This window comes from Vitis riparia, chromosome 4 (assembly GCF_004353265.1).
Source record: "Vitis riparia cultivar Riparia Gloire de Montpellier isolate 1030 chromosome 4, EGFV_Vit.rip_1.0, whole genome shotgun sequence".
Classification (NCBI taxonomy): Eukaryota; Viridiplantae; Streptophyta; class Magnoliopsida; order Vitales; family Vitaceae; genus Vitis; species Vitis riparia.
In genome coordinates this window covers 23,586,686-23,601,037 of record NC_048434.1, presented here as the reverse complement: position 1 = coordinate 23,601,037, position 14,352 = coordinate 23,586,686, and the positions used below count along the sequence as shown (strand labels likewise).

General features: G+C 34.4%; 1 protein-coding gene across 3 annotated transcripts; it reads right to left on the bottom strand.

Moving 5' to 3' along the window:
* Window positions 1-365: 365 nt before the first annotated feature.
* LOC117912929 (transcriptional corepressor SEUSS-like) lies at window positions 366-12,159 on the bottom strand. 3 transcript variants are annotated; one of them, XM_034827737.1, is made up of 11 exons: window positions 11,019-12,034; window positions 10,916-10,967; window positions 9,864-10,827; window positions 9,659-9,778; window positions 9,182-9,230; window positions 7,832-8,046; window positions 7,619-7,687; window positions 5,584-5,678; window positions 4,181-4,274; window positions 3,709-3,778; window positions 366-1,842 (listed from the first exon to the last, which is right to left on the bottom strand). In XM_034827737.1, exons 3-11 carry the CDS (start codon window positions 10,821-10,823, stop codon window positions 896-898), a joined length of 2,619 nt encoding a protein of 872 aa, XP_034683628.1. In that variant the 5' UTR covers window positions 10,824-10,827; window positions 10,916-10,967; window positions 11,019-12,034; the 3' UTR covers window positions 366-895. The 3 variants fall into 3 exon arrangements, with proteins under 3 accessions (XP_034683628.1, XP_034683629.1, XP_034683630.1); XM_034827738.1 differs by lacking the exons at window positions 10,916-10,967; window positions 11,019-12,034 and adding an exon at window positions 12,057-12,159; XM_034827739.1 differs by lacking the exon at window positions 10,916-10,967 and having other exon boundaries at window positions 11,719-12,034.
* Between the last annotated feature and the right edge of the window lie 2,193 nt (window positions 12,160-14,352).

The following is a 14,352-nucleotide window of genomic DNA, read 5'->3' as shown; positions in this document are numbered from 1 at the left end:
ATGCCATCAGACAACCCTGTTGAACCCAATCTCTGATATCAAATCTAAAGATTTCTCTTTCTTTTCCTTAGATGATTTCATAAGATTCTAATTAAAGAAAAGAAAAGAATTGGTGATATCCGGAGGAAGAATATCACCCACATGATTAAGGGCATCTCAGCACCTTACAATCTCATAAAATCACAACTGCCAATACTCTTGAATGTTTCCTTAAGAGTACCAACCAATGGCTTGAGCATCACCCAGGTTGGAGACCTGAATTTGTCACCATGGTTTGGAGCATTCAGTTTCTAATCAGGATCCTTTTATTTTAACTGTAGTAGTAAAGTCCACTGGCATGGAACAGAAAACAAATGGAAAGGATATGTAACAAATGCCTGACCTCCATTATGATTTCCTCACTAAAATGAAACACAAACATAGTCCATGGAATTTATACCTCAGCAGAGTTATTATACCATAGTCAACAAGGACCAAAGAAACCTCAAAACTTCCTAAAACGGTAGTCCCTCTAGTTGAACTTCCATTATGAAACAATGAGAGAAGCTGCTATGTGAAACCTTAAGACACCAACTAATTATGAAAGGAAACCCCACAAACGAGGTACTAAACTGAGCATAGAAGGAGAAACTGAAAGAGGATCAAGTTTGAAACGGAAATTGCCAGACTATGTGTGTCATTTTCCTATGAAATTAGTACCATGCCCGAGAAAAAGCCCCTGTCACTATGGATCACAACTTACAAACTCACATGTTGTCGAAGCAGTCACCAATGCACCATGGACGAGGACCTTTCATCAACATCAGAAACTTATCAGATTAGTAGGAGCAGGTTACTTTCATTATTGAGAAACAAACAGATCAGGAGACTAAAAAATCCCTTAAGGAGATGATTTCTAGTTGAACCGGAGATTATTGAAATCATTTAATCCTCCTCCAACCCCATTGAGAGATTTCATATCCTGTTGCTTATTGTTCATAGTAACATCCTGAGGCATCGATGGCATGCCTACCTCAACACTTGAGGTCATAGAGTTATTCCCCATGGTTGCTCTGATTCTATTAGCTGTGGCAGAGACACCAATTCCACCATCAAAGTTTCCAAATCCTGCAGCCCCAACACTTGAATTGCTATTTATCCTGCTTCCCATTGTGCTGTCGCCACCACCAATAGAACTGTGGTTTATTTGTGTCATCCCACTACCATTTTTCACATTGTTTCCAACGGAACCTACACTGATCATGCTACCTGCACTGTTAAACTGTGATGAACTCATAATTTCTTGTATTATTCTCTCAACAGAGCTCAGGTGTTCATTTGGATCTGCCTCGTTTGACTCAGATGATTTTTGGAAAAGGATATTTGTAGGTGAATTTTCTGAAGTGATGTGGTTTGCAGTGGCTTCTGCTGTTAAGACAGTCTGAGAAAGTGGAGTGGGATTGTGAGATGAGGATGGTGTCAGACACGAGAAAGGAGAGGAGGGGTTGAGTTGTGTTGATGGTGGTGTAGTTGAGGACCCAGCAGATGGGATCTGACCTGGAGTTGCGGAAAAGGGACTATTAGGATTATTCATCTGGTTTTCATGCCTGGAGTTCATGGAATTCTGGCAGAGAAGCCCAACAATTGCGGTGGCAGATGTTGAAGTAGATGTTATGCTGTGGCCATTACTGACACTTGGAACACCATTACAGGCAGAAACCTGAGTGGCTGATCCCCTTAAAGCATAATCATCATTATTCATCCTCTGCCTTGTATTTTGTTGCTGAAGGTGTTGCTGCTCCTCCAATTGGTTATGCATCCCAGATGATCGGCTGCTTCTACGAGGAAACTCGGTCAAACATTCTGAAGAAGAAACAGATGTCACTAATTATCATACAATGATAAGTGATAAATTGTTCAGTAACACGGCTCTTTTCATCTCAAGTTACAAAATTTCAACAAACATGTTCAACGTTGCAATAATTGCAGTTATACATCATGCATTTTTATCTTAGAACTAATTATATGAATAGCCATTAGAAGAGACCCACTTTATTGCAAGGAAGTACATAACAAGGATTGTAGATAAAACCTCCCACGGCATAGACATCCAGATTCTCGCCTGAGACACTTACGGCTACTAAGTCTCAACAACCACCACTATGGCCATGTGGTCCATGTTCAATGGGCTACTCATCTGTCCTAAGTTCAGTGGAACTCCCACCATGTGGCATAATGCAAGTACATAATAAATGCAAGAACGATGGCTGATATATGGATGCACATTTTACTGATATAATTAAATAACTGAAGCAAAACCATGAAAATATCACCCCATACCCAGTTCCACCATGAATAAAGTGGAAAATAGAAAAAAATTCATATGCCAATTGGAGTTCAACAGTGAATGTTGTCCAAATGCTATCACTATGTTTAGTTTGCAGAAAATTTAAATTTAATAAATTATTTTTGCATATTTCTTTAAACTCATTTGACTTATTTTTCCTATTCTATATAAAGAATAAATAATTTGAAAATACATTTGTTTCCATCTAATTTAAATTATATTTGATTTTCTTTCGTATTTTCTATGGTCAACCAAACATGAGAAAATAATTTTCCTTAAGAAATTTTTTCCTTTCCTTAGCACTTTCCAAGAACCAAACACAGCCTATATTACAAGTAATGCTAGAAGAAAACAATTCCTAACTCCTTATGATCCACATGGTGTACGCATATCATGGCATGATTTAGTCAAGTTCATTAAATTAGAAAATTTTTCCCCTCAACCCAAGTCAACAATGTAAATAGAATGGAAATCAACAGTGAGTGCTACAAGAAACAGCACTTCCTAAATCCTGATAACATCCGAGAAAATTAGCTATTTCTTAATTCTCTTTTTCTTTTTGCAGTAACAGGGAGATGGTGCCCAACATGCATAAAAGGTTGTATACATTATTAAAAAGAAAAAAGGAAAACAATTGTTGGATTAACTGTTTTAGTTAGTCTTCCTCTTAATTAAGATTTCTTCTCTTGCATATTTTTGGAGTTGTTTAGGCTAGTTGATGTTGCTTCCCCATATTCATTAACAAAACTTGACTTTAAAAGCCAGTGTTTTCTAAATTTTGGTCCTCGTTTAAAAGGTTTACTTGTCGCTTATTTTTTCTTTTTCTTTTGGTGAGTGGGTGAGGGGTGGGTGCAACTCTAGAGATGAAGCTTTAAGCCCTTATATTTTAGTCAGCCACAATACAAGAACAATTTACCTTGATTAGCAAGCACAAAAAAAAAAAAAAAGAAAAAAGAAAAAAAAAAAAGAAGACGGATTCAGGACATTGAAAATCTAACCTCCAAAAGCAGCTAAAAGTATTCAAATATTTAAAACAAACAACAAGAGATAAGAAATAAAGAACTGAAGTTCAGCATTACTATCTGAAGCCCAACTGAATTATTATTTTTTTTTATTGGAAAGCCCAACTGAATTATGAAGAACAACAAGCAGCACTTATGAATCATGGGCCAACAATAGAAGCAAGGTATAATCATAGGTTCAACAAAAGGAGTTCCTGTATTGTAAAACATTCTACAGCCTATTTAGCTCCTGAAAAGAGAAGGATACGAGAGATTCAGTTATATAGCATGCACGATTTACATCCTGTATGCAATGATTTGATATCTTCAGGGTAAGCGAAAGAAGATTGCAATCAAAAGAGGAAAACATGCCAAGCCTACCTATAGGTCCTTTCTCGGTTTCTCGGCTATAGTCAATCAAATCTTTCATACAGTTCACAACCTCTGATATCTGCAATTTAACAAAGGATAATAGTTTTTAGTAGAGCTGAATGTTTAAAAGAGGTTCACACATAAAAAATCTAAGGTTCTTTTTCTCCTAATTTTCTGCAACACTCTTTACAACTACTAATCACCACCTGTTTTCTTGTTTTTCCAAGTTGGGGTTGAGGGAACTAACCCAACCCAAATGTTCTGAACATGATAGACTTAAAACAACACCTGTTTTCTTGTTTTTCCAAGTTGGGGTTGAGGGAACTAACCCAACCCAAATGTTCTGAACATGATAGTCTTAAAACAATAAATTTGTTTTCTGACCCTGCAACTGCAGGGTGCAGAAGAGACGAGCTATATTCAAATTCTAATCATGGCTATAACCAACTGGAAATCAGAGTCCATCAAGAACAAATAATACCTGAAGGCACCGCACAAATCTCTTTGTATATCCTAAATCATTAACTAATGGCACTTCCAATGCTTTTGCTAATTGACGAGCTGATGAGACAAACCTGAGAAATTGCATTTAATAATTGGTAAACATACAAATAGGGAAATTTAATGTAAGAATTAGAAAAGTTCATCAATCTTAACATAAAATGCAGGAATCATAGAAAAATTGAATGCTGCCTTTGCCTTAAGGGTAAGATCAATGTAAACAAAACAAAAGAAGAAAGAAGAAAGAAAAAATATGATGAAAAACAAGAACTGCACAACTCAGTCATTAACTATACAAATATAGTTTCCATCTCACTCACACAGTTATCCAAACAAATAAAACTGACTTAATACTTAAAACTAAAGGATACCATCGAAAAAAGTTGTATGAATTATGAATCATGCCCCAAGGGAACTTAAAACAGATTTTCCTTTTCTTAGTCTGCATCTCCAAGATGATGGCACAAATTATGAAGGTAAAGTTGACTATGCCTAAAATGCATGAGTTAATTCCACAAGTTATCCACTGTTTCCCTTTCTTTTACTGTCTTCTCTCCCTTCCCCATTTTTGTGAGAAAGGAGTTCAACCTAAGATGAGAACCAGCATAACACCATTGCCAAAGCCATATGAAAATGAGTCCTGAATAAATAGAATGGAAAAATAGGACTCCTGCAGCCAAGTGGAGATATTGGGGGAAATAAAGGGAAAGAAAAGGCTTTGCCAGGTTAAGTCTTCAAGCTATTCAATCCTTGTTGGCTCTCAGGCTGTAGATAACCATGCAAGAACTCATGATGGGTCACATAAGAGAGAGAATTGTTACTTTTCAAGTCATAAACTTGTAAGTAGCTTTTCAAAAAATGTATTGCACAACTGTTCTTGCACTTTTCACAGAGAAAGAGAATCCAGTTTTTTAGTCATACATTCCTTGGTGGCTTTACTGTCCAGCACCAATTGAGAATGCATGCATTTTTTGTGTATCAGCTAACACAAGCAGAAATGTGTACACTCTCATACACATATAAACCTCTACATTCATGAGACAAAAAGTAAGGAGAGTTTTTGATTCATGCTATTCTAGATGGTTTTTCAACTGTCCTGCATCATACAGGAATGTGTATACGTTGTTTGCATGCACCCTGGGATGCAAATCTGTGTTGATGCTCATGGGCACATGTACACACAGCAGAGAGAGCAGAGCATTAGATGCAGAAAAAACCAAGCTTCCAAATTTTACACCATTCAGAAAAAGGAAAATTTTCTGAACTGAATATATACATGAAATATTTGAAGAGCCACGTAGCACCTTAACAAATAAGATAGCAACAAGTAGAGTTCAGTTAATCTACAAAAGCAAGGTAACAAATGTTAAAAGAGTAACTTACGTATTACAGTTATTTTTTAATTCTTGCATTGAAACGTTTGATGGATTTTGAGCAGCAGCATGGTATTTTTGCGCCACAACTCCAAGCTGACTAACCTGGAACAACATTGACTTTGGTCAACATCCCTTTGCTGTGAGATGATACTATTTTATCATAACCCCACAACCATCATACCACCTCAACAGTACCACTAGATGAGAACGAATCAAACATAAAACGGTAGAAACGTAACATGAGCAAAATCACCATAAAAAGAGTGGGAAAATTGAAGATAAACCCCCAAGAGATATTTCCATAAAGGAATTAGGCACAAGGTGCAGCTAGGTTTCAAAGGTACTTTAAACATTGTAATAGGATCATTTTCCTTCTTTAAATCTCTTTAAAATATATTTTTTTTTAAAAAAAAAAAAAGAAGAGAAAAGAAAAGAAAAGAAAATTCTTCTTCTGACACTTAGCATCTAACTCTGTTTTGTACTTTCTCCCATTTTCCATGAACTTCATATATGCCTTCATATATATTGGTGTCTTAACATTTTTTCTTTCTTTCCAACTGTTTGTGTTTCTAATCTCAGCAAGAATCCAATGATACAAATTTTTTCAACAAATTTTGTGAACTCTGTGGTTTCAACATCCCTAGTCTGTCTATTTTTACTTGTCAACGGTTTACTTTTGGTATGTTGGTCTCTAATAGTTGGAAGCTTTGGTATAATGGTCAATAGACAGTTGATAGTAGTAGCCTAGTTGAAACTTTAAAGCATAGATGAAATTTTAAAGAGTTTACTTGTTGATTTTGTGATAAATTAAGTCAATGAATTATCACATTGAATTACACATATTTCATCTAACCTCTAGTGTGTCACATCTGTACATGCACAAATTGAAGCATGTTTTAGCCTTGCTGCCATGCACAAGTTTGATAAAAGTAAATATTGGTACTGGAAAACTTGGGTGCCGAATTTGTACAAGTGAGTGCCTCTAAGCCCTAGCTCAACTGGCAATGGCAGAGTGAGGATAGAGAGGTTCTAGGTTCAATTCATGTACCATAATAATTATAATAAGTTCCCTATCACTGCTGAAATGACAAATATGTTGTTAAGCCAATAAAACAAGAGCAAATTTTTTATGTTGATTTGATAGTTTAAAACCCCACATAGGAAAGATATTCAGTTTGCAATAAGCTAGCACACTCCAGGTGAAAATTTCAAACTCATTTACAGTGAATAAGGAAATTCCAGTGATTACTGTAATCTGTTATCTAAAGAACTTGGCATGGAAAATTTCAGTGCTCATACTGGACTATTTTATCAAACAACCCCAAAATATTTTCAAAAAAGGGCTATATATGGCTTATGCCTCAGACTTGTGATAAAATGTATTTCATGCATGTTTACTTGTTTTTCTGTATATTCTCTCAAGATTTAACTGTGTATGATAAGTAACACAAAAAAATTTTAGGGAAAGGATTCATGATAAGATGCACAAATTGATGATTACTGCTGCAATCACTTTACCTGAGACATTCCAGACTCCTGATTATTAGGAAAGCATCTTACTTGACTCCAACAGGTCCACAAACTCTACCTCCAGTACGAGGGTGGCTATGATTCTTTGGCAAGCTCATTTACTTGATAAGTCAGAAGTAGAAGCACCTTATTTAGTTCAATCATTTATGCTTTTTTCTAGTTCAAACATTTATGTTTCAAGTCTCAGCTCTCAACTTTAAGTTAGCTTTCTTGCACTTTTGCAGAAAGGACAAATACTATCACTCCGGCTCCTCATTATTATTATTTTTTTCCCTCTCATTTTCTATGAGTTGCATTCCTATCAATATTTATAAAAGATCAAAAGGAAGGCCCACTCAACAATGGATAGCAAAGAGTAGATATATCAGCAAAACCATACATACAAAGGCTCAATCAAACCATTTAACCACACTAAATGAAGGCCCCAAAGAATGTATAGTAAGTTCACAAGTTTATTGCTAATCAGAAGAGCATTATTCTATGCAAGAAAGTGAAAGCACTGGATTTTTTACCTGAGGTATGATTGATCTTCGAGGGATAAGTTCCTCATGATGCCGAGCACAAAACAGCCAAGAGCAGATCTAGAAAATTAAAAAATAATATATATATAAACAAAAATATAAGTAGTTGGGAGAAAAAAAAAAAAGAAGAAGAAAAGAAGGAAAAGGAGCACAAGAGATTTACTTTAAGCTGAAATCTCTTGTACAAGAAGATCATTTACCAACCTTTAGATCTGGGGAGAAAACAATACGAAGTTGCCCATCACGAACTACACGCAGTTGCTCAAAGACACTTTCTTGTACTGCTTTAGCAAAGTCTAGTACAATCTGACCGGCTGCATCCTGATATTCATGGGGCATATCAAAATATAGAAGCTCTTCCAAAGTGCCACTGTCATACTTGATTTTGCATAGCCTGGGGAGAACTTCAAAAGTTGTTTCTGAAGTGCAATAACAAAATCATTTAACCAAAAAAAGAAAGTATGAAGTTCCATCAGATTTTGAATCTCAAAAATGTCAAAAGAAAAATGCAACTTATTCATTTTTCATCAAGTATATACTCGGTTAATAATTTAAGAATTTGTTAATATTTCTATACAAAAATTTTAATAAGTTCTAAATTTTAATCAAAATTAAAAAAAAAAAAAAAGGGGGGGGAAGAGTTCACTTAGATCTTGTTTGGATACACTTCCTTATTTTTGTTTTTAAAATTAGAAAGGAATACTAACTTCTATATAAAAAGTAGAAACTCTTATACAAAAAGCATAGACTTACCTTACGTCCTTAAAAATTAATTTCAAACATTTTTAAATTTGAGTTAGTAAAAATTTTTTAATACTTCTTTTTTTAAAAAAAATCAGTATCATTGCAATGTAAGCCTCTAAGAGTTTTTGTATTTTATATAGAAGTTACTACTATTTTCTATTTTCAAAAACAAAAAATAGGAAGTGTGTCCAAACGGATACTCAATAATTCCATTTTTTTCTCTTTCATTTCCATAGATAAATAGATACACAATCACACACATAAAAGAAGAGGGATGTGAGGGCTTGAGTGAAAGAAAGGGAAAAATCTAGGAGAGCATGGGGAAAAGTTTGAGCATTATGAGAGGGGCGGTCCTTAGAGATGACAACAGATTGTACAGAAAAGTTGCTGCCATTTCAATTTGTCACACTATATCCATAGTTTCATTGTGCCATCATGATAATTGGCACAAGAATGAATTTTGCAGCTAACAGGAATATAATAGATGAGAAGTCATAGAAAAACATCAGCTCCTTGAAATATAACAAAGCATGAGCTTTCCTCTACTATATGCCACATAAGTTCAGCATATGCAAAATGAATCAATCTGAACCGAATTGAGATATGCAAATTTCCAAATTCCCACCCTGTAAGAAATGACCCTAATATGTTGGATTTTTAGATCTTTCATCCTAGTCGCATAGTGATGGGCATCAAATCCAAAAAACGAAGATGCAGTAAAATTCATAAAATGGTATTCTTTAAGGAATTACAAAAAGCAAAAGGTTGAAGAATATATATATATATATATTGAAAAAAAAAAGGACATACCAAAACCACGACCAGGCCTGCGATTGCATATTTCACAGTGCCAGACATCCTGCAAAATATTTTATCCAGATTATAATGTCATCTCACTTTGATTAGAAGGAAGGAAGGAATAGCAGTATCCTACAAAAAATAATTTAAATGTTGAATATTTGTTCCACTTGCATCACCACAAAAATCTCAGGTGGATCATAAAGGGAAGCTAAATCCACCAGAAACCTTCATAAAATAAAAAATAAAAAAAAAGACCTCAAGGTTTGTATGAAACCTGATAGAATTTAAAGGCAATGTCCTTTTAGAGGATTAAATTATGCGCACCAAGGCAGGAACTTCAATTGCCAAAAACATGCATCTTAAAACATTATGTGACAGCGAATATAGTTCATTGTGGTAAAGCTTGACATCACAAGAGAGGCCATCCACCAATGAAATCCTTCCCTTTCTGAATTGTTAATCAACTGGTTTTATCTAGCAACATACCTGAGGAAAAGGGCTATTTGTTTGTCGGTTATTTCCATATTGTGATATACACCATCTTTTCTTCGCATTGGGAGCAAAAAATTCAGCAACAAATTTCTGCCAGAATTCAATATTGTTGCCCTGAATAAGAAATCATCACCACAATCAGACCAGTATAACACCAAATGCATAAGAAATACTCATTCCACAGTTGAAAAGAACATACATCAGGCCTATGCTTCTGCTGAATCATGTACTGAGTTAAACGCTGAGCACACATTCCAGGTTCATAGACCAGTTTTGCAGGCAGATTTGGCTGTTGAAACTGGGGCTGCAATTGAGGTTGCTGCTGAGTTGCCTTCAACAATTGTTGTTGCTGCTTTTGTTGTTGCAGCTGCAACAAACGCTGCTGTTGCAAAAGATTCAACTGAGCAGCAGTAGCGTGAGAAGACTGCCTCGACATGTGAAGAAATTGTTGACGTTGCTGTTGCTGCTGCAAAAACATTTGTTGGTCTAAACGATTAGGTTGAATTTTGACAGGTGGAATACCTCTGCCAACCTGGTTCTGTTGTGATAATTGCAACTGTTGCTGTGGGCAATTTTGATCATTCACACCCACACCCCCCGACCCACCTTGAGTTGCTTGATATGGCTGCTGTTGAGGGTGCAATTGATGTAGCTGCTGTTGGCTGAATTGCTGCAGCAACTGCTGTCCGTGGTGAAATTTCTGCCGCTCAAGCTGTTGGAGTTGAGATTGCAGTTGATCTGGCAATACCTGATTCCCAGAAGAGTTTAGAGTATGCTGGTTTTGAACTTGGCTGGATGAGCCAGGATTCCCACTGTTCAGTTGTTGAAATGATGCAGCTGGTGGAGCGAAAGCAATGTCATTTGCTGCAATAGAAAGCGCATCAAACTCAGGCCCTGTATCAAGGCCTCCATGTTGAAAACTCCCTGAATGAGAGAGGCCAGAGTTCGAACCCCCACTTCCAAGAGATTGACTGAGGCCAGAGGAGATGTTTTGTGCATTTCCGACCAAATTCATGTCATACTGTGGCCGAACTGAAGAAAGTGAAGAATATGCTCCCTGTGGACCACCTTGAGCCAAAATCCCTGAGTTCGATCTCAGGAGTGCAGCCGAGGCAGACTGGGAACCACCAATTGATGTTGATGGTCCCGATGGCATCATCTTGCTGAAAGCAAAAACATAGATATTCGTCAAATACAAAAATTTAACCGAATGCAACAGGGGACAAAAATGAAAAAGAAAATGTATAATACCCTTGAGTAAGAACATTCTAGGAATCCACTCCTCCTTTAAAATAAGGATCCCCAAACATAAGAACATTCTAGGAATCCACTCCTCCTTTAAAATATGGATCCCTAAACAACAACTTAGGAGAATTTTATCAATTTTTTTTTCCACCGATTGAGACTCAAACCATTCAAAGCAAACACCATTCGAATAAACCAAAACTGATCTATATAATAGACAGGGCTAAGAATCAAAGCAAAAGAAAGGAACTAGCTTTGACTATGACCAATCTAAAAATTGATTGCTCCTACAAAACAACAATCTCTCATCAACAACTCAGAAGTCAGGACAATGTTGCTGATTTTCCCATCAATTAAACCTCAAACCATTCTGTAAAACAATAAAACACAGAATAGATTGGAGCTGCATCACCAAATCAATCATATAGCAATCTTAATCAATATGGTGGCAGAAGATATGCTACAGTTGATTAAATAGCATCCATAGAGACTGATTCATATCACAAAGTGCTTTGAACAATCAAAGCTGAGGTTTACAGTACACCGGACCATGAATCAACCAGTTCAAAACAAAGGAACTAGCTGTGGCCATGAATACTACTCCTGAAAAATTATAATCTCTAATTAAAAACCCTGCAAAATCCTATCAATTCCTCCAACAATTGAGTCCCAAACCATTGGAAACAAGCACCAGCAAAGAAAAAAAATTGTCGCACATCATCAAATAATTTATAAACAAATCTTAACCAATATGGCCTCTGAACAAATAGAACATTGATCAAGAGCATTCAGCGAAAGTATTTGCTTACGTGAACTTTTACACCCGAATTGGGCTCGTTTGGCTTCTGCGAAGATGGAGCAAAATAAAACAAACAGAATCTTTAAAAAAAAAACAAAAAACTCAATCCACCATTTGGAAGACCTGGAATCAACACTGCCCAATGAAACCAATTGGCTCACTTGAGTAGCCACAAAACAAAAAATTCAAAACTTGTTTCTTTCCAATCATTTTCTTTTCGTCGTTTTTCTCGACAACCAAACAGAGGAAGAAGAAAACCAAACACAACCCAGATAAGAGAACCAAAGACCCAAATGAGAAACAACCCAAAATCCGAAAATTGACAAGTTTTAGAGAGAGAACACTCACCAGAGTTGCAGACTCAGATTCTCAACCTTTTGCTGATATTATATCATTGATTTTTTTAATATATATATATGCGTATATATAGACATATATTAAAAGTGAAAAAAATATAAAAACCGAAAGAGAGAGAGTAGAAAAAATTAAAATTTAAGAAAAAAATAATTAATTATATTTCTATTGAATATGAACAAGATAGGATTTTCTGATGTGTATTCTCCATCCGTACTTAACTAGGATATTTACTATTTAGTGAGAGCGAGAGTTGGTGGACTTGTGGACTTGAAATTTCTTTTGGTTCCTACTTAATTTTTTAATTTTCTTTTCTTTTCTTCTTCCTTCAAAGTGAAGTCAAAGTGTGTCTCACCACATCCATCCCATGAATCATGACTATGTTGTATACGTGTATGTTGAATCCCCATGCTTGGCCCTCAACATGAATCATAAACCCTCACCTTCACTCCATCAATCAATTTTTTCTTTTTCAAATATTAAATTTGAATTGTAAAATTTCAAAATAATTGCATAGTTTAGAGATATGCATAAAAATGTTTATCACTATCTACTTCATAGTAATTTCATTTGTAAATTATTTTGCTATATACATAATTTTTAAATATTTAATATTATGTCCGGTTCTCAAAAAGTATTAAAGAAAAAAAAATCAAAGAAAATGAATTTATCATATTTAATTGTTTTATGAAAAATATCAAAGAAAATAAAATATAATTAAATTAATTAGAAACTTATATATTTTCAAATTATTTAATTTTTATGATAAATTAAAATAAGTGAAATGAGTTTAAAATATTATATAAAAATAATTTATTGATTTTAAATCTATTTACAAAAAATTTCAATCTTTCTTTTCTTTTACTTTTTTTTATTATTTTCTTTTCCATATTTTTCTCAAATTTTCGGAGAACTAAACATGGCCTAAAACTAAAGTTTTTCTATGGCATCACACACCACAAGTATGAATTCAAACATAGCCTTAAGATTTGTTACAATTTTTTTGGTGCATCTACCATCATTTTTTTTAAAATTGTTTAAGTACAACGATCATAATTATTTTAATCTTCTTCAATTTAATATACCTAATTTCTTGTTGATAAGAAAAAAGAGTATTATTTTCCTTACAATGGCATGATTGTATTTTCATAAAATTAATGATATTAATCACATATATTTTCTTGAATAAAAAAAATAAAAAAATAGTAATTCTAGGTTATATCATTACAAAGTTTTAAAATAAATTAAACACTATCTGTAATAGAATACAAGATTTAAAGCCTATCACAGCATATGTGGGTAACCAAACTCCCCAAATGTTCATTTTAGGGATCATGGGAATGTATATGCTACTAACTAATGAGGGGCAAATCTATTGGAGAGATTGATTCATGAGCTAGAAAAAATTCAGAACAATTATGCTAGAAAAAAATTGCAGGTGTATTTTGTTAATATGATACAAATTTTTTTTATAATTAAAATCCATGATAATTACAATAAATTGAATATAAAATCACAAATCAGAGTAAGAGTTTAGAATAGCCTACAAACGATCGAAGCATGTCAACATTCGCTTCCTTGAAAAGCAATGCCTCCCTATGCACCAACCCTTTTCGTAAGATCGAGTAGTAAGACAAATTACTCTGTTCAATTCAAAAACAAAAATGAAAAATCACATTCATAAGGAAATATATATAAAAGAAATCAAAAACTTTTACTACTTCCTACAAGTCCCAAACCCAATCCAAGTATAAACTTTACTCATATTTCTAAACTATGATCAAACTAGGGTTATTAGGGTTAAACTCAACGATGAGCTCGCATTTGATTATTAGCTAATTACCAAGTAATGATGAGCATCTTTACCATTGATTGATGGAGATGGGGAAAAAGACATCGTACATTTGATTATTAGCTAATTACAAAGTAATGATGAACATCTTTATCGTTGATTGATGGAGATGGGGAAAAAGACATCGTACATTTTGATTATTAGCTAATTACCAAGTAATGATGAGCATCTTTATCATTGATTGATGGAGATGGGGAAAAAGACATTGTACATTTGATTATTAACTAATTACCAAATAATGATGAGCATCTTTATCGTTGATTGATGGAGATGGGGAAAAAAACATCATACATTTTGATTATTAGCTAATTACCAAGTAATGATGAGCATCTTTATCGTTGATTAATGGAGATGGGGAAAAAGACATCGTATATTTGATTATTAGCTAATTAGCAAGAAATAATGAACATTTTTACTATTGATTGATGGAGATGGGGA

Coding starts and splice junctions, on each gene's coding strand:
- LOC117912929 (XM_034827738.1), bottom strand. CDS start 10,823: ATGATGCCATCGGGACCATCAACATCAATTGGTGGTTCCCAGTCTGCC. Junction 5,679..7,618: donor GAAGATCAATCATACCTCAG/GTAAAAAATCCA, acceptor ATGTTGTTCCAG/GTTAGTCAGCTTGGAGTTGT. Junction 3,779..4,180: donor GATTTGTGCGGTGCCTTCAG/GTATTATTTGTT, acceptor GTTAAATTGCAG/ATATCAGAGGTTGTGAACTG.